Source organism: Vigna unguiculata, chromosome 3 (assembly GCF_037176805.1).
Source record: "Vigna unguiculata cultivar grain cowpea cultivar isolate G323 ecotype 2 chromosome 3, ASM3717680v1, whole genome shotgun sequence".
NCBI classification, from domain to species: domain Eukaryota; kingdom Viridiplantae; phylum Streptophyta; class Magnoliopsida; order Fabales; family Fabaceae; genus Vigna; species Vigna unguiculata.
The window spans coordinates 61,602,615-61,620,297 of record NC_140794.1 but is presented as its reverse complement, the minus strand read 5'-3'; the positions used below and the strand labels follow the sequence as shown (position 1 = coordinate 61,620,297).

Here is a 17,683-nt window from a genome sequence, read left to right as displayed (position 1 = left end):
TATATATATATATATTTATTTATTTTATGTCACTATGAAAATGAAAATTAGAAACTAGTAAAAGATAAATATAATTACGAAAAATTATTACAATTAAATAATTTACCATCATCACACAAATTTAATTTACAAATAGAAAATACGAAATGGAATGACTATGATTTAATTTACAAATAGAAAATACGAAATGGAATGACTATGGTTGTAGATGAAAATGATGTTTTGATGAAAATGCGATGTGTTGTAAATAAAAGAGAAGAAATTTATTAAATAAATTAAGAAAAAAATGAGAGTGAACTATTATGAAAAACAGTAACAGTAAAACATTTGTTTTTATACTCTACATATGAAACTGAACTATTATGAACAACTCAAACGCCAACAATTTTACAATATTAAAACAAACTATTAACATCTCTAACTCTAAAAAACTAAAAATAAGATCCATATTTTTCTCATAAACAATATCCTAAAATTTAAAACATCAATTGAACATTCTAAAAAATTAAATTATATTCATTTTCAAACTGCACGTATTCAAGCATATTTTCAGCACATGAAGTTAAATATGATTTTTTGAGTCTGTAGGTGATTTTTATGAAATGAAAACCAGCTCATGAAAAAAAAATAAAAATTAAAGAGAATAGGAAGGAGGCGAAGAAAATGCAAAGACCTTGATTGATTGGAATTTGGATCCATTTTTCATCCCATACCCTAAACTAAACCCTTCCTCACCCCTTCACCCCTCACTCGTGTGTAGCTTTTCCAAAACTCAACCAAACAAACTTCTTCACTTCACGCCACGCTCAGAGAAAAAAAAAAAAAAAAGAAGTGTTCTTTCAGTTTTCCACAAACCAAAACAAAACCGCAGCGTGAACTCAAACCACTTCCCACTCCTTTCACAATCTCATCAACACCTTCAAGCTAAGGTTTAAGAACACATGGCAGAGGATCGCGCGTATGAACCGCCCTCTATTCCTCCACGCGCCTCCATTCCCTCCGGCGACAACACCGTTTGGACCGATGTGTCCCCGCTCCTCGACGCCGCGTGCCAAGGTCACTTCTTTCACTCAATTTCCCAACATGCTGCTCCCTCCCTTTTCGTCTTTCCCTAAAACTTCATCGCCTCTTACATAACTACGCTCTCTGAATTAAATTTATTAAACTAAATGCTAGTGTGAAACTTGTTTTGTTTGCTTAGCAAATTAAATCAACAGCACCGATTGCTGTAGTGTGGTGTGTTTGACAGAGTGGGTTTTGAAGTGACTTTCCTTGTTCCATCGGCAGATCTTCAAGAGGGAGAGCTTATTCATGGAGACAACTTCAATCTTTTTGCTGCCATGTCCGCATTGGAGGTTTTATTTTCTTGTTTGGTTTAAGCTGCATTTTCCAAGAAACAGAACCATTTAATTTTCTTATGCATAATTAGTTTTGATATAGGGTTTCGAGATTCCCTTGGTTATTTATTGCTGCGTGAGAAATGTCTGGAGGTTTGTTATGCAGAGGAGCTGTTTTCTGTATTATGTATCATTGGCTTGTACAAATTGTTTATTTATTGAATTTTTTTCAGATAATGGACCCGAAGATGGATTCTGGTATTGCTTGTACATACTATTCTCTCGATGAAGCCATTGAGAATGGCGTCGCTCCTGTTCCTCTTAGTGCTGATAAAACTACTGATGTTCAATGCGTGATTGACATCATGGATCATCTACTAGCTTGTGAGGTATTCATACCATGTTGCCTGTTGCCACTGCTTTATATGTGGTTGGTTGTATGGTGGAATCGTAATTTTCTTTTGTAGAATTACTTCCAAATAGCTGAAAATGTCTTTCTCAAAAGTCAAAATACATACAGAATCATCAATATATGCATGTTAATTTTTTCGTGAGGTTCACAATGTACAACCTTGATAGGATGCTCTGTAGTCTCTATTTATTTATATACTGTAATTTATTCTTCAATTTAATTCTGCCTACATCCAAATCTTCTTTGTTTCTTAAACTTGCGTTGGGCCCCTCTACAAATAATTGTACGATATTGATCTGAAATGCATAAATTTTAGTAGAATAGAATATTAGAATCTTTATGAACTGCTGTAACATCTGTTGTGTTCAATGCTTTGCCTGTTCTTCCCAATTCTTCAGTATGCATTTTCCTTCTTTTATGTTAGTTGTCCTTTTAATTTGCAGGCGACATGGCACAAGGGTCATTCTTTGGCACAAACTGTCTATTCTTGTCTCTATCTCCTACGACCTGAGAGGACATCGTCGCATGCCCTGCTGCACTCTTACTGTAAAGTCATACGTGCAACCTGCAAAGCAATCCTTTCAGCCGTCTCTGAAGCTCGAACACATGAAGTAAATTATTCCAACAGCACTTATTTTCACCTCCGTTATATGCCTATATTTTCTTGGTGCCTTAAATTCTTAATTTCTCCGTTGGTCTAATAAATAACGTTTTTTTTTTCTTCTTTTGGAAGATTGTGATTACAAGTCGTCTAGTTGCCACTCATTAAATTACTTTAGGATGAAAAGGAGGGGATAAAATGTTAGGATTTACAATTCTCGATGGTCAATATTTATTTATTTGTGTGGATCACCCTTTATAGATTAAACTTTGTGATGATTATGTCACTTCACTTGAACACACATCGTCATAATTGTTTGTTTTTGTAGCACATGCTTTACATATATTCTATACGTATAGTTTTTATAAGATTTGCATTTCTGTGAACATACGCCCATAAAGTATTTGTCCTTCTATTTTTAAGGTCTTATTCTTGCATATAGCTTTTTTTTGCTATTAAAATTTGTCATATTTATTCATTTCAGGAAGAGGATCTATTTACCATGGCATATGGCCTGCCCTTGAGTGGAGATGGAGATGAAAAGTGTTTATCACTGCTAAATGCTGTCGAAGAAACAATATCTCGTCAATTGCGTTCTTGTAAGGCTTCATCATCAAAGAGAAGAGTATCAGAAGGTAATTGTTTGTTTTTAGATGTGCTGTTACTGGTGTGTTCAGAGCTTTTGTTTCTAACTTTTTTATTGTAATACCCTAGCATATTTTATGCTATGCTCCTTCTTATAGTATAATAGTATATTTGATTTATACTACAATAATATATTTGACATATAGTATAACAATATATTTGACTTTTCCTATCAAAGAAACAAAGAGAAGGTAAGTGCTTTTTGAAACATAAAAAGGTTACCTTTTGTTTTGTTGGTGAAGTCTCATCAAAATTTTTGTAAGTTTCTAATAGTTTTGCGGAAGGGATTGAGGATGCCAGTTAGTAATGATGTTCTAGAGGAAAAACCTTAACCTCAAATTTAATACCCCTTGAAGATTGTCACTATTCTTCTGTTTAAAATGTTGTATGTACCTGTTTGCTTTATGCCATTCTTTAATTCTATGTAGTGTAATTGAGATATGAATGCCGTTTTGAATGTTTGATCATTTTCTTATATTTCTCTTCGAAAATTGTTTTGCTATGTGTACAATGGTGAAATCAGTGAACAATGATATATCGAAGTTTGGAGTTCAATGGCACAGGAAATTATGATTCCCATTTATTGCTCATAAGGTCCAAAATGCTAGTACAACCAATACTCGGTAAATAAAATGGACGAATAGCGAGGAAATTTGTTGAACAATTTTATATGTAAACTTGGAGTCGTGGACTTAATTGATAAGTTATTGAAATTGTATTGTGATGATTTTGTTATGATATTAATGACTAAAAAAAAAACGAAATCCAAAATAAGCACGTTGACATTAAATACAAGTCCATAAGAAAATTTATTAAGAAAAAAATAAAGCGTGAATGAGCATGTCAACATTGGATTGGTGGTTGCTAATCATTTAAACTCAAGTCATGTCAATAAGGGTATGTTCACGTGTGAAGATTGAATTGGGAAAGTTGAAGATGATGAATTTGAGTGGAACAAAGGCTAAATTTTGTATTGTTCACTTTAAAGAATTTGAAGGTGAAAATGAGTGGATTTAAAAATAAAGTTTTTGAATATTTATGAGTAATTTGATGGATGTGATAAATTAAAAATTAAGTTTAATTAAAAAAAATATAAAATTATCAAATTGCTCTTGATGTTGAAAGTAATCCAAAATTATATTTAGATGAATTAGATTTATTTTATAAATAATATTTAATGAATAAATTAGAAAAAAGTAATTATTTTATTAAAAACATAATAAAATACAATATATTTACATATTGTAATTTAATCAAGTAAATGATTTAGAACTTTGGGACATTAAATATTGTTGTAAGTATAATTTTAAAAGTCATATTTTTACATTATTATGCTATATTATTAATGATGATTTGTGTCATGTGTCATTAATTTTCATAAATTAAGAAAAACATGCACTTGAATCGAAATAAATTAAGAAAACAAAAAAATAAAATAATGGAAGGCATTACAATTATCTTACACAAATCAGTTTCAAATATTTGCATATGAGAGAGGATGGAAAAATAATAGAATTGCTCAATTCCTTCATTTATTTCTCTCTCAAACCCCTGCAAGTGAACACCTCACTTACCTTCAAATCATTCATCTCTCATCCCTCTAAATAGTGAATACTCTCAAGTGAACATAGTGTGTAAAAGATTTTAAGGATCATGTAACATATGAGATATAGTTTCATGTTGTAATAGTCATTGTAAGTACTTTTATTTCCTTAAAACTCTTTTTCAATTTGATATTTTCTCATTTGTCTTTGAACACATTTATTTATTTTAAAGATATTATATATAATTTTGAACCTAGAATAAATATATGAATTATTCGCTAAATTAATATATTAAGAACTATTAAAAGGACTTGTCATAATTGTTCATATATTTGATTATTTATTATATAAAATAAACAAAGTAGAAAAATGTTAAGATTTTTCTTTGATTTTCTGCATGTGAATCCAAATTTTCCAAGTATTTATTTCTTTTTTGTTTTCTTACTTATGATCAAATCTTCGATCCTAATTCAAAATAATGGAGAATCATGGTTAAATATGATATAATTTGTTCACTATATTGAACTCATTGTCATATAACTCGAGATTGTATATTTAAATTTTAAGAGGAAGAATAAAATAACTTAGTGGATAGATAAAAGGAAAATAAGGGAAAAGTTGGAAGTTTGATTTCCAAGTAATAATTTGAAAAAATAAAATTAGTTTAATGAATTTAAAAGAGAGGTAAAGAATTTATCATTCAACTTTCTCTACTAACAACTAATATTTCTAAAAGAACATTCAAATTTTAAAATAGATAAAGTTATATACATACCTTTTATTTATATATATATATATATATATATATATATATATATATATTTATTTATTTTATGTCACTATGAAAATGAAAATTAGAAACTAGTAAAAGATAAATATAATTACGAAAAATTATTACAATTAAATAATTTACCATCATCACACAAATTTAATTTACAAATAGAAAATACGAAATGGAATGACTATGATTTAATTTACAAATAGAAAATACGAAATGGAATGACTATGGTTGTAGATGAAAATGATGTTTTGATGAAAATGCGATGTGTTGTAAATAAAAGAGAAGAAATTTATTAAATAAATTAAGAAAAAAATGAGAGTGAACTATTATGAAAAACAGTAACAGTAAAACATTTGTTTTTATACTCTACATATGAAACTGAACTATTATGAACAACTCAAACGCCAACAATTTTACAATATTAAAACAAACTATTAACATCTCTAACTCTAAAAAACTAAAAATAAGATCCATATTTTTCTCATAAACAATATCCTAAAATTTAAAACATCAATTGAACATTCTAAAAAATTAAATTATATTCATTTTCAAACTGCACGTATTCAAGCATATTTTCAGCACATGAAGTTAAATATGATTTTTTGAGTCTGTAGGTGATTTTTATGAAATGAAAACCAGCTCATGAAAAAAAAATAAAAATTAAAGAGAATAGGAAGGAGGCGAAGAAAATGCAAAGACCTTGATTGATTGGAATTTGGATCCATTTTTCATCCCATACCCTAAACTAAACCCTTCCTCACCCCTTCACCCCTCACTCGTGTGTAGCTTTTCCAAAACTCAACCAAACAAACTTCTTCACTTCACGCCACGCTCAGAGAAAAAAAAAAAAAAAAGAAGTGTTCTTTCAGTTTTCCACAAACCAAAACAAAACCGCAGCGTGAACTCAAACCACTTCCCACTCCTTTCACAATCTCATCAACACCTTCAAGCTAAGGTTTAAGAACACATGGCAGAGGATCGCGCGTATGAACCGCCCTCTATTCCTCCACGCGCCTCCATTCCCTCCGGCGACAACACCGTTTGGACCGATGTGTCCCCGCTCCTCGACGCCGCGTGCCAAGGTCACTTCTTTCACTCAATTTCCCAACATGCTGCTCCCTCCCTTTTCGTCTTTCCCTAAAACTTCATCGCCTCTTACATAACTACGCTCTCTGAATTAAATTTATTAAACTAAATGCTAGTGTGAAACTTGTTTTGTTTGCTTAGCAAATTAAATCAACAGCACCGATTGCTGTAGTGTGGTGTGTTTGACAGAGTGGGTTTTGAAGTGACTTTCCTTGTTCCATCGGCAGATCTTCAAGAGGGAGAGCTTATTCATGGAGACAACTTCAATCTTTTTGCTGCCATGTCCGCATTGGAGGTTTTATTTTCTTGTTTGGTTTAAGCTGCATTTTCCAAGAAACAGAACCATTTAATTTTCTTATGCATAATTAGTTTTGATATAGGGTTTCGAGATTCCCTTGGTTATTTATTGCTGCGTGAGAAATGTCTGGAGGTTTGTTATGCAGAGGAGCTGTTTTCTGTATTATGTATCATTGGCTTGTACAAATTGTTTATTTATTGAATTTTTTTCAGATAATGGACCCGAAGATGGATTCTGGTATTGCTTGTACATACTATTCTCTCGATGAAGCCATTGAGAATGGCGTCGCTCCTGTTCCTCTTAGTGCTGATAAAACTACTGATGTTCAATGCGTGATTGACATCATGGATCATCTACTAGCTTGTGAGGTATTCATACCATGTTGCCTGTTGCCACTGCTTTATATGTGGTTGGTTGTATGGTGGAATCGTAATTTTCTTTTGTAGAATTACTTCCAAATAGCTGAAAATGTCTTTCTCAAAAGTCAAAATACATACAGAATCATCAATATATGCATGTTAATTTTTTCGTGAGGTTCACAATGTACAACCTTGATAGGATGCTCTGTAGTCTCTATTTATTTATATACTGTAATTTATTCTTCAATTTAATTCTGCCTACATCCAAATCTTCTTTGTTTCTTAAACTTGCGTTGGGCCCCTCTACAAATAATTGTACGATATTGATCTGAAATGCATAAATTTTAGTAGAATAGAATATTAGAATCTTTATGAACTGCTGTAACATCTGTTGTGTTCAATGCTTTGCCTGTTCTTCCCAATTCTTCAGTATGCATTTTCCTTCTTTTATGTTAGTTGTCCTTTTAATTTGCAGGCGACATGGCACAAGGGTCATTCTTTGGCACAAACTGTCTATTCTTGTCTCTATCTCCTACGACCTGAGAGGACATCGTCGCATGCCCTGCTGCACTCTTACTGTAAAGTCATACGTGCAACCTGCAAAGCAATCCTTTCAGCCGTCTCTGAAGCTCGAACACATGAAGTAAATTATTCCAACAGCACTTATTTTCACCTCCGTTATATGCCTATATTTTCTTGGTGCCTTAAATTCTTAATTTCTCCGTTGGTCTAATAAATAACGTTTTTTTTTTCTTCTTTTGGAAGATTGTGATTACAAGTCGTCTAGTTGCCACTCATTAAATTACTTTAGGATGAAAAGGAGGGGATAAAATGTTAGGATTTACAATTCTCGATGGTCAATATTTATTTATTTGTGTGGATCACCCTTTATAGATTAAACTTTGTGATGATTATGTCACTTCACTTGAACACACATCGTCATAATTGTTTGTTTTTGTAGCACATGCTTTACATATATTCTATACGTATAGTTTTTATAAGATTTGCATTTCTGTGAACATACGCCCATAAAGTATTTGTCCTTCTATTTTTAAGGTCTTATTCTTGCATATAGCTTTTTTTTGCTATTAAAATTTGTCATATTTATTCATTTCAGGAAGAGGATCTATTTACCATGGCATATGGCCTGCCCTTGAGTGGAGATGGAGATGAAAAGTGTTTATCACTGCTAAATGCTGTCGAAGAAACAATATCTCGTCAATTGCGTTCTTGTAAGGCTTCATCATCAAAGAGAAGAGTATCAGAAGGTAATTGTTTGTTTTTAGATGTGCTGTTACTGGTGTGTTCAGAGCTTTTGTTTCTAACTTTTTTATTGTAATACCCTAGCATATTTTATGCTATGCTCCTTCTTATAGTATAATAGTATATTTGATTTATACTACAATAATATATTTGACATATAGTATAACAATATATTTGACTTTTCCTATCAAAGAAACAAAGAGAAGGTAAGTGCTTTTTGAAACATAAAAAGGTTACCTTTTGTTTTGTTGGTGAAGTCTCATCAAAATTTTTGTAAGTTTCTAATAGTTTTGCGGAAGGGATTGAGGATGCCAGTTAGTAATGATGTTCTAGAGGAAAAACCTTAACCTCAAATTTAATACCCCTTGAAGATTGTCACTATTCTTCTGTTTAAAATGTTGTATGTACCTGTTTGCTTTATGCCATTCTTTAATTCTATGTAGTGTAATTGAGATATGAATGCCGTTTTGAATGTTTGATCATTTTCTTATATTTCTCTTCGAAAATTGTTTTGCTATGTGTACAATGGTGAAATCAGTGAACAATGATATATCGAAGTTTGGAGTTCAATGGCACAGGAAATTATGATTCCCATTTATTGCTCATAAGGTCCAAAATGCTAGTACAGTCTCTAAGTTTCATAATGCCAAAATCAGTCATTCTAACTTTTCCCTCAATCAAAAAAAAGGAGTGCAACATATACTTGTACCTTTTAATTTAGTTGATCTATTTGGTTGCAGATATTGAGCCACTTCAAAATAATCCTGATCTGGAAGAAGGCTACTGCAAAGCGCTGTTGTGTCGATTACGTTTTCGTAAGGTTTTATCCTATGTTTATTCTCTTCTAAGTTATGCAAATAATGCAGAATTATAGCTGTACATAATTTATTAGATTGACATATGTTGTGTCGATTAGTAAATAAACACACTTTTTGTGATGTATTTAATCAATCTACACATGTTGAATCGAAGATAAGATGATATGCACTGTAAAATTATCATGCAGCCTTTTTTAGAACTTCCCATGATTAGCATAGTTTTTGTAAATAAAAGAAGTTGAGGATGTCCCTACTCCTTATGTCCATATCCTCTACGTTAGGCTTTAGGCTTTAAAACTTGGGCACCCATACTTGGAACCTTTTGTATTCCATAGATATATCATTATTCTGGTCACAGTGGCTACTTGGAGGTTCAAATTTCCAAATCCCCCAAGTCTCGCTGCAAATACCCTAATCCTAGTGGTTTTCTTTGATGGTACTTTTATTTGTTGTTTATCTAGTGTATTTCTGCTTCTATCTTGTGATAATTCAGATGTCATTTCAATTTCAATTCTTTCTTATCAATTAAACACACTCTTCTTTGACTAAAATTTTATGACATGATTTTCTTTCAGCATTTTTACCATCTTTTGATGTCTATGAAACGACCCCAAGGACGAGGTTTGGAGCTGGCAAGGAAACACATAGCAACATGCATTTCAGAGATTGATTACATTAAAAAATCTTCGGATTTTCTTAGAGGTAATGCTCATGGAATGTCTAAGCAAAACTTAGAGAATACAACTGCATCAGGTTGTCAACCAATTGGCTTTGATGCTAATTTAAACAGTAGATTATCTGCCCCAACACCACCAAGGTCTATCAAAATTCTTTGTTGGGAAAAGGTAAGTGTTTACAGGACTGCTTTTAATACGTGAAACTTAATTCAATTGTTATAATATTTCCAGTTTATCTTTTCCAGGCCCTTGAATATTTCATGAAACTCCTTCAAGACCTAGATGTTATATGTTCCTATACATTGGCCCCATCGTTGGAAGCTGCTTTACTTTTTGTGGTTAAATTCCAGAAAGCCAAACCTGATTTGGTTGCTAGAGCCCATCTTCAGGTGGATATTCAAATGTTCCTTGATTCTCCTTGATTTGATGAGGATTTTCTTGTCTTGTTATAGATACTTCAATGAATCTTCTATGTATGTAATTAAATTAAATATTTTTCAATTAGAATTTTTCTTTTTTACATGCTTCCTTCCTCTTAGGAGTCAACCACGAAGAGCAATATATATTGTATTGTATGAACATTAGAACTTTTTCCTAGCTATTGAAAATGTAAATTTGTTTTCTACTTTTGTGTTGAGGAATCAGACTCTTGGAAGGCTGCCTGCTATAGACCATGTTGGTCTGACCTTTCTCTTAACCTTGACTATAGTGGGAGCTTTGTAGCTTAGGGCTTCCCCTTGTTTATATGTGATAGAGTTGGCTGATAAACATGTAGTATTTCTAACCTGATTATATTACACTGTTAATGAGTATTATAATACATTTTCTCAGTTGTTACTTTGTTGAACGGAATATTAGGGAGTTACATCACTATAGAGCTTACATCTATTGTCAAAATATTTAAGGAACTATTATCCATGGCGAAGCACAACACCTGATTTGTTGTAACACTCGTACTTTTGGTAGAACCTGGTATGGGCTGATTGAGACGTACAAAGTAACACTTATGACATCTTCGTGCTTCTTATTGGAATGTTGATGCATGTCTTTGTGCTATTGGTTATCGTGTCACTCCATCCTTACCTGTAAAGGCATACTAGATATGCATGGTTGTAGAATTTTAGTTACTACTATTGTTTTGTTCTTTGTTCTCCAACCTCACCATTAAAACTTGTTATCAGCTTCTGCTGGTCCAGGATGGGAAACTCTATGGTCGAGATCCTATTTTTTCTATGATCACTAGAGCTACTGGATTACCTGAAGTTGCAGAGATGCATGACATTCAGAAAAATGAATTTATGGTGCAACTAGGACAGGTAATTCAATTATAGCCGTTGATATGGCATACTATTAATGATCTAACATAACATAACACCTTTAGGAGTGGGCAAAATGAACTGCATTAAACTGAACTGTTAAAAACTGGTGTGAACCAAAAAGTAGTTTGCCTGAACTGAAAATTAGTTTAGACAAACTGAAGTGAACTATTTTTTGTTCTACTAAACTATACTGCAATGAACTGCACTCTGAACTGTAATATGAATTGAACCTTAAGCTGTTTCTGAACTGCACTATTTTTGAACCAAATTGTTTGTGAACTGCTTTTGAATTGTATTGAATTTTTTTAAAAACCTTGAAGAAAAGAGAAAAGTTAACATCCAATGGTCAAATTCGGCCAACTACTGAATTCTGTCAAATTTTCGCTTGGGCTAACTGGGGTTGAACTCGTATAGACATGAATACTTTTGATGATCATCATCATCTTTTTACCTGGAGTTATAAAGGTTCAATTGATGCCTTCTGTTTAATTTTGTTAGTTTTTATAATCAATCTAATTTTTTTACTCAAGGACAGTATTATTCCTGTATAAATTCTTTTCCTTCAAAGAAATGGTCGCACATCATTTGTTGAATTAGACGTTGTATAATCTCTACAAATTTTATGCATGCAGTTAGTGATAAATTTACTCAAAATTCTTTGTACAAACGCTGCATGGCAAAGGCGCAAGCTAGGGAAAATGTTACAAGACTGGCGCGTCACCTATGTGCAGGTGTGTCCTTTGCTTGTTTTTCAGAGTATACTACTAACTAAACCCTACCCTTTCTCTTTACTATGCCGAAAAATCTGCTTGAATATGTTTATTATGCCTTTAAATTTTAAGAGTTCATTTTTCTTCTTTCTAGTGTATCATGTATTTATTGCAAGAAACTGAAATGAATAGGGTACAAAAAGGAAAATACAAGAAGTCGCACTCCAAATTTTGCTGCATTCAGTTTCATTTAACATACTCTATTTTCCTTAAGAAATTGAGTTAAATCTTACGAAGATTTTCCTGGGCGATTCATAATTTCTTCTCTGGTACAAGCGACTGACATACAATTTTTAGAATTTTCTTTTAACTGCCATTATCTTACTCTGAAACTTTTTTTCTTTTCGAGGATTGGAATTTTTTAATTTTTTGAGTTATTAGTACTCGTTTTTCTTATTTGACAGCAAAAAATACCCCCATCCTCCTCTAAAAACATGTATAAAATGCAAAAGGAATACAATTTAAATTTGGTGTAGGGGAGGAAATTAAATGGTCAAGATATCCCAGTAGTTGGTTGGGATTTAACTTCTATGGTTAATGTAATTACTTATATTTTATGACACCTCATCCTCTGAAAAACACCAAAGAAGTACAAAATGCAAAAATAATACAATAGAAATTTGGTACAGGGGAAGAGACTAAATAAATGCTCGAGCTATCCCAGCATTTGGTGTAGGATTCAACTTCTATGGTTGATGTAAATACATATATTTTATGTCATCCCCATAGTAGATAATGAAAACGAATAAAATTGAAATTTGGTGTAGGGGGAAGAGATTAAAAAGGCTCTAAGATATCACAGCATTTGGTGTATGATTCAGCTTCTTTGGTTAATGCAAATATTTATATTTTGACGCCCCCATAAAAATCTCCAAAGAAGTAGAAAATGCAAAAGAATAAAATTGAAATTTGTTACAGGGGAAGAGACTAAATAAATGCTCGAGCTATCCCAGCATTTGGTGTAGGATTCAACTTCTATGGTTGATGTAAATACATATATTTTATGTCATCCCCATAGTAGATAATGAAAACGAATAAAATTGAAATTTGGTGTAGGGGGAAGAGATTAAAAAGGCTCTAAGATATCCCAGCATTTGGTGTATGATTCAGCTTCTTTGGTTAATGCAAATATTTATATCTTATGATTGCTGGAAGTTCATTTTAAGCTGATCTTGATTTAATCTTGCATTACTCTGAAGCTGGAGATGGCTTTTAAAGGAGAGTTTGAAGAAGCCTCAAAAACTTCAAACAATAAGGTCTGTTGCTTGTTGGTTTACCATTTACTTGCATGGATGTAAATTTTCTTGTGGCATTGCAGCACACATACTTCTTAATAAGACTTTATTGATTGATTTTCTTTTAGCTGTTTTCACTAAAACTACAATAGACATCTGTTAATTTTTAATATTGCTCTGTTCTAGCAGAAAGTATGTTTCAAAATATACCAACACATTCTCGCATGGGTAGAAGAGCAAACTTATTGGATAGCTTTTCGGTTTCTCAATTTGGGATTTGAACTGGAACTCTACTCTGTTCATGATTATTGCATGGTATACTGGTATACTTATGTTGTGTTGATAAAGCTTGCGGAGAAAAAACATCTCCGGATGTCAATGAGCAGTGACTCTGGTATGTGACAGTAATTCATCCAGAATTTTTATTATTAAAAGTGATTTATATGTGGGAAGAGGGAATACTCTGCTTTATGTTTGCCAACAGTTTAGTGGCTCTCACAGTAGTATGATTAAGAGTTTTTGTATTAGTGCATTTGGTTATCAGAAAAAAAAAACTGACTTCATTATGTACTTGTGTCCTGTTGACCAGCTAAGAAAAAGACAAAGAAAAAAAGGGATTCTTTCAAAGATGGAGAAATGGATAATCAGATCTCTGCTGCTGTTTTGTTTCTTCAAAGCCAGATATATCTATCTGAAGGGCTAAGCATGGTAATTCTGTATATATATTGTCAATGGCGATATCTTGCATTATTTCGTCTAGGAATGGACATGTAAGACAGAAACATTAGTGGCTTGAAATTTCCTCCCAGATCTTTAGGACCCAGAATTTAGTAGTCTGTATGTGAAAATTGAGAAGACTGTTTTCCCAAATGGACTAGATCATATTTTGTTACCTGTATACGATAATTTACTTAAGTAGAGTATTTTTCTTGATCCAAGTTTAGAGGACTTACATTCTGCAGCAATCAAATTATTTTTGTAGATGTTCGCTGCTCTGAGGAATGAGCACAGAATAGTTCCGCCGCAAAGCCCGTTCAACACAGAACATGAGGTAAGGTTTTCTGTTTCCCCATATACAATTTTCATGTGTATTCAAAAATGACTCGTCTTTGGTGAAACTAAGGGTGTCTTTTGGCGAAAACTAGCGGGTAGCCAACAAGTTACTAGCTAATACTCTCCTAGCAGATAAGATAACTTATTGGAATAAAAGTGTTTTAGAACTAACTGAAGTTGATCAATGTAAAATAACATGAAAGGACCCAACAACGCAAGTTTTATCATAAATCAAATTCATGTTTTATAGACAAAAATATATTATTATGTAAACTTTTATATATTTTTAAAAGACAATTAAATTATTATTAAACTTTTTTTGTGTCTATTTATTTTTTAAAAGTTGTATATGCTCTTTTAATTTGAACAAATCATTCTATTTAAACTAGTTGATCTAATGCGTATTAATTAAATTAAAGTAAATTTTTTTTCATAATTTTTTTTCTTGTGCAATATAAATTATTGTAACATTGAATTTCTTTTTTACAATCTTCATTGTATGTAATTGTATAGGTAAGAAGAGACTAAAGTCAATAAGAGAATATATTAAAATATAGGGGAAGTAATGGAAGAAAATTAAATAAAGTAGAGCTAGTTGAAGTAGCTTGTAGTGCAACTTATAAGCTAGAAATTCCTAAAGCTACCTACTTTTCAATTAGTTTATTGTTGTCGTAAGTTATTCACTAATTTCAATTTTGTCATGTAATCTAGCCTCACTAAATTTCAAATATTTCATTACCAAAGTGCTATGTGATTGAGTTTTCAGACGGGTCCTTAATCTTAGTCCTATCTTTTGTTTAATCATGGCCGGGATTCAGGGTTTGTGAATCCAACCAATCCAAGGGCTTGTTAGTAGTGTGCTTTATGAATCAAACTTTCCATTTGCAACTTAATTCACGAACAAACTCTTTTTCAGATATTTATTCAGCAATTCGAGCTTTTACAGAAAGCTTGCGTTCCTGATCACGTCTCATATGCGACGTTCAAAGAGTCCACGGTCCATGCTAATTTCGATGTGAGTATTGGTTTGAATAAGTATTAGGAGTGTTTGGTCTTAGATACAGTTTTTCACTCATTTGTTTATCCTCCAGACCCTAGCTATATGTGATTACTTCAAGGAAGCTCAGAAGATAGCAAAAGAGGTGAAAAGTAGTTTTTCGAATGACCCTGACACAATGGCTGAGCTGCGCAGAATAGAGCAAGTAGCAGAACGCAACAGCATTGCCTTGAATGTTTGCAGGGCAGGAGCTCTTGACCCGAAATTGAAGGTTTCTTTTGCATTTTCTCACCATCCTTTCTATGCTACTGCTACTGTGAAGAGATCATGATACTCATTCATTCAACCAATTTTGAATCATATTTAGATTGTTAGGAGCATGAGTTGTAACACTAATATATTCAAACAATTTTGTGGTTCACATATTAGATTGAAATTGTAATTTTTTTCATAAGGAAATAAAAAATATTTATGTTAATTTTTCTTATGTGACTGCACAGAGAAAACATATTCTTATACGTTTCTTGACAGAACAGCTTAAGTAATTGAAGGAGACATTTTTCTTTTAATTATATGTCTATTTGGACTTCAAATGAATATAGGGGAATTAATCTATTTTCTGACTGAGTAATCAGTGTTGATGTTATGTTTATTTGTTTAATAACTCTTGATTTCGTAGCTTTTAAAAGAATATTTCAAAATTGTATTGGTACACTAATTTTTTTTTTTTAAAATGGTTTATATAGTATTACTTTTAATTTTAGAATAGTGAGAAAAATGTTTTTTTAGTGACTTATTTACTTTTATACATCTTAAATCAACATTTTTAATAGAGATTATGTGGGATTCTTGAAAATATGTTTTTATGTAATTTTAGCCATTAGAAGATTTAAGACTTATTTTAATATGTTGTTGAAGAAAAAAATTACTATAATTCCTATATTGGATGATTGACACGGCAATTTAGAAGATAGTACACCTAGCTGAAATGAAACCTCTTGACATTTACTTCAAAAAGATGAGAAAAATGAAGTATAAAACTATACGTAACCTGAAATTTTATAAAAGCGACGAAACCTTTCATCTTTTGGCGCATCCCAAATAACATGGGTAAATCCGAAGGTTGCAGAAACTTTATTCCAAGTTTCATTCTACCAAATCAAATACAACCATATTTCAATTTAACAAGATTATGGAGTAAACAACAAAACACAGACAAATGGACATAAAATATAAAATATAAAATATAGAATATAAGATATGAAGAATTTTTATTTTTATTTTTATTTTTATTTTTTTACGTAAGATATGAAATATGAAGGTTTGAATCGGTAAGTTGGTTAATTTCACTGTCGGTGGGAGACCCCTGAACAACCCATTTTAGTTGTACATCTCACCCACTCCACTCAACTCTTCTGTAACACTAACACATACTATTCATTCGGATTTTATGAACACAAAAATTAGCTTTATTTTATAGGTAAGGTTGTTCATTGAATTTTATGAGCCAATATAAAATTAATTCAATCTTTCCATTTGTAAGTAAATTTATTTTTAATTTTAATTTATAAAACTGCTGGTTTCAATGTTTTTGTTTTATTTTATTTTAAAATAAAATATCAAAAGCTGATCCAGTAGTTTTAAAAGTTTTAAACATGATTTTTTTCATAAAACCTAAATAATTTGTTATTAGCATATTCTGGTTTAAGTTATTCTTAGTTAAGGAGATAGAAAATTTTGCACCATTTGTTCATGTTGTTAATTTTATGGTGTGAATCAATTAAAAATTATCTTATATTTCAAATAATAACTACAATGAAAAATAACATTTTTTTTAATTGAAGGAGAAAAACATCCCTCATATATCAATTAATATTAATGAGAGATATATCATAGAACTTAGATAAATGTTAAAAGCCCCACATAGATGAGTGATAAGGCTAGTTTATAGTAATAAGGGAGTGTAAACTTCACCTTATTATTTTGTAATGTTGAATTACACTTAAAATTTACTTCTTAACATGATATTAGAGCATAGATATATTAGATAAAAGAAGTTGTTATATATAAATGATTATATATAATAAAATGTAACAGAATATAAAATATTTACAATTTACAATATTTCAATTTTAATTTCATAATTCTAAAATAATAACTAATGAAATATTTCTCACAAAATATTTTAAATAAAAAGATATTAAGTAAATATGAGTTAGACTTAAAAATAATTTAAAATATACAAGTTAAGTTAGACTTAAAATTTATTTTTGAAAATAAATTATCAGAACTAAAGAATTACATGGAAAAATAAAATAATAAATCCTCAAGTTTTCGATCAAAGATATTCTATTAATACCCTCAAATATAATTTTTTACATATTAATTTGCGAAAAGATTAAGAAGTTACTGGGGAAAAGTTCATAAAATTTTCATCTGCATGACCAACAACTTATTTTTCAATAAAATAGAGGGTTTTCTTTAGGGG

At 31.3% G+C, this 17,683-nt stretch overlaps 2 protein-coding genes across 8 annotated transcripts; both read left to right on the top strand.

Annotated features, from left to right (window-relative positions):
* The first annotated feature begins 682 nt into the window (after positions 1 to 682).
* On the top strand, positions 683 to 3,733 carry LOC146887994 (uncharacterized). 3 transcript variants are annotated; one of them, XM_085671030.1, is made up of 6 exons: positions 683 to 1,056; positions 1,233 to 1,355; positions 1,571 to 1,726; positions 2,193 to 2,360; positions 2,835 to 2,985; positions 3,519 to 3,733. In XM_085671030.1, the coding sequence occupies exons 1-6, from the start codon at positions 961 to 963 to the stop codon at positions 3,566 to 3,568; spliced, it is 744 nt and encodes a 247-aa protein (XP_085527156.1). In that variant the 5' UTR covers positions 683 to 960; the 3' UTR covers positions 3,569 to 3,733. The 3 variants fall into 3 exon arrangements, with proteins under 3 accessions (XP_085527156.1, XP_085527155.1, XP_085527157.1); XM_085671029.1 differs by lacking the exon at positions 3,519 to 3,733 and having other exon boundaries at positions 2,835 to 3,211; XM_085671031.1 differs by lacking the exon at positions 3,519 to 3,733 and having other exon boundaries at positions 689 to 1,056; positions 1,288 to 1,355; positions 2,835 to 3,211.
* A 2,309-nt stretch (positions 3,734 to 6,042) lies between these two features.
* MAK10 (MAK10 homolog) lies at positions 6,043 to 15,682 on the top strand. Of its 5 annotated transcripts, XM_028064817.2 has the most exons (17): positions 6,044 to 6,402; positions 6,634 to 6,701; positions 6,787 to 6,836; positions 6,917 to 7,072; positions 7,539 to 7,706; positions 8,181 to 8,331; positions 9,067 to 9,146; positions 9,720 to 9,989; positions 10,067 to 10,210; positions 11,003 to 11,137; positions 11,773 to 11,871; positions 13,110 to 13,166; positions 13,332 to 13,539; positions 13,735 to 13,853; positions 14,128 to 14,196; positions 15,115 to 15,213; positions 15,290 to 15,682. In XM_028064817.2, exons 4-17 carry the CDS (start codon positions 6,920 to 6,922, stop codon positions 15,524 to 15,526), a joined length of 1,989 nt encoding a protein of 662 aa, XP_027920618.1. In that variant the 5' UTR covers positions 6,044 to 6,402; positions 6,634 to 6,701; positions 6,787 to 6,836; positions 6,917 to 6,919; the 3' UTR covers positions 15,527 to 15,682. The 5 variants fall into 5 exon arrangements, with proteins under 5 accessions (XP_027920615.1, XP_027920614.1, XP_027920613.1 ...); XM_028064814.2 differs by lacking the exon at positions 6,787 to 6,836 and having other exon boundaries at positions 6,043 to 6,402; XM_028064813.2 differs by lacking the exon at positions 6,787 to 6,836 and having other exon boundaries at positions 6,043 to 6,402; positions 6,579 to 6,701; positions 13,335 to 13,539.
* The last annotated feature ends 2,001 nt before the right edge of the window (positions 15,683 to 17,683 follow it).

Bases quoted from the DNA above. Each gene is read 5' to 3' on its own strand.
- LOC146887994 (XM_085671029.1), top strand. From the start codon at position 961: ATGAACCGCCCTCTATTCCTCCACGCGCCTCCATTCCCTCCGGCGACA. The intron at 1,057-1,232 runs GTCACTTCTTTC...CGATTGCTGTAG, and splicing joins CCTCGACGCCGCGTGCCAAG to TGTGGTGTGTTTGACAGAGT. The intron at 1,356-1,570 runs GTTTTATTTTCT...AATTTTTTTCAG, and splicing joins CTGCCATGTCCGCATTGGAG to ATAATGGACCCGAAGATGGA.
- MAK10 (XM_028064812.2), top strand. From the start codon at position 6,307: ATGAACCGCCCTCTATTCCTCCACGCGCCTCCATTCCCTCCGGCGACA. The intron at 7,073-7,538 runs GTATTCATACCA...TTTAATTTGCAG, and splicing joins ATCATCTACTAGCTTGTGAG to GCGACATGGCACAAGGGTCA. The intron at 13,854-14,127 runs GTAATTCTGTAT...TTATTTTTGTAG, and splicing joins TATCTGAAGGGCTAAGCATG to ATGTTCGCTGCTCTGAGGAA.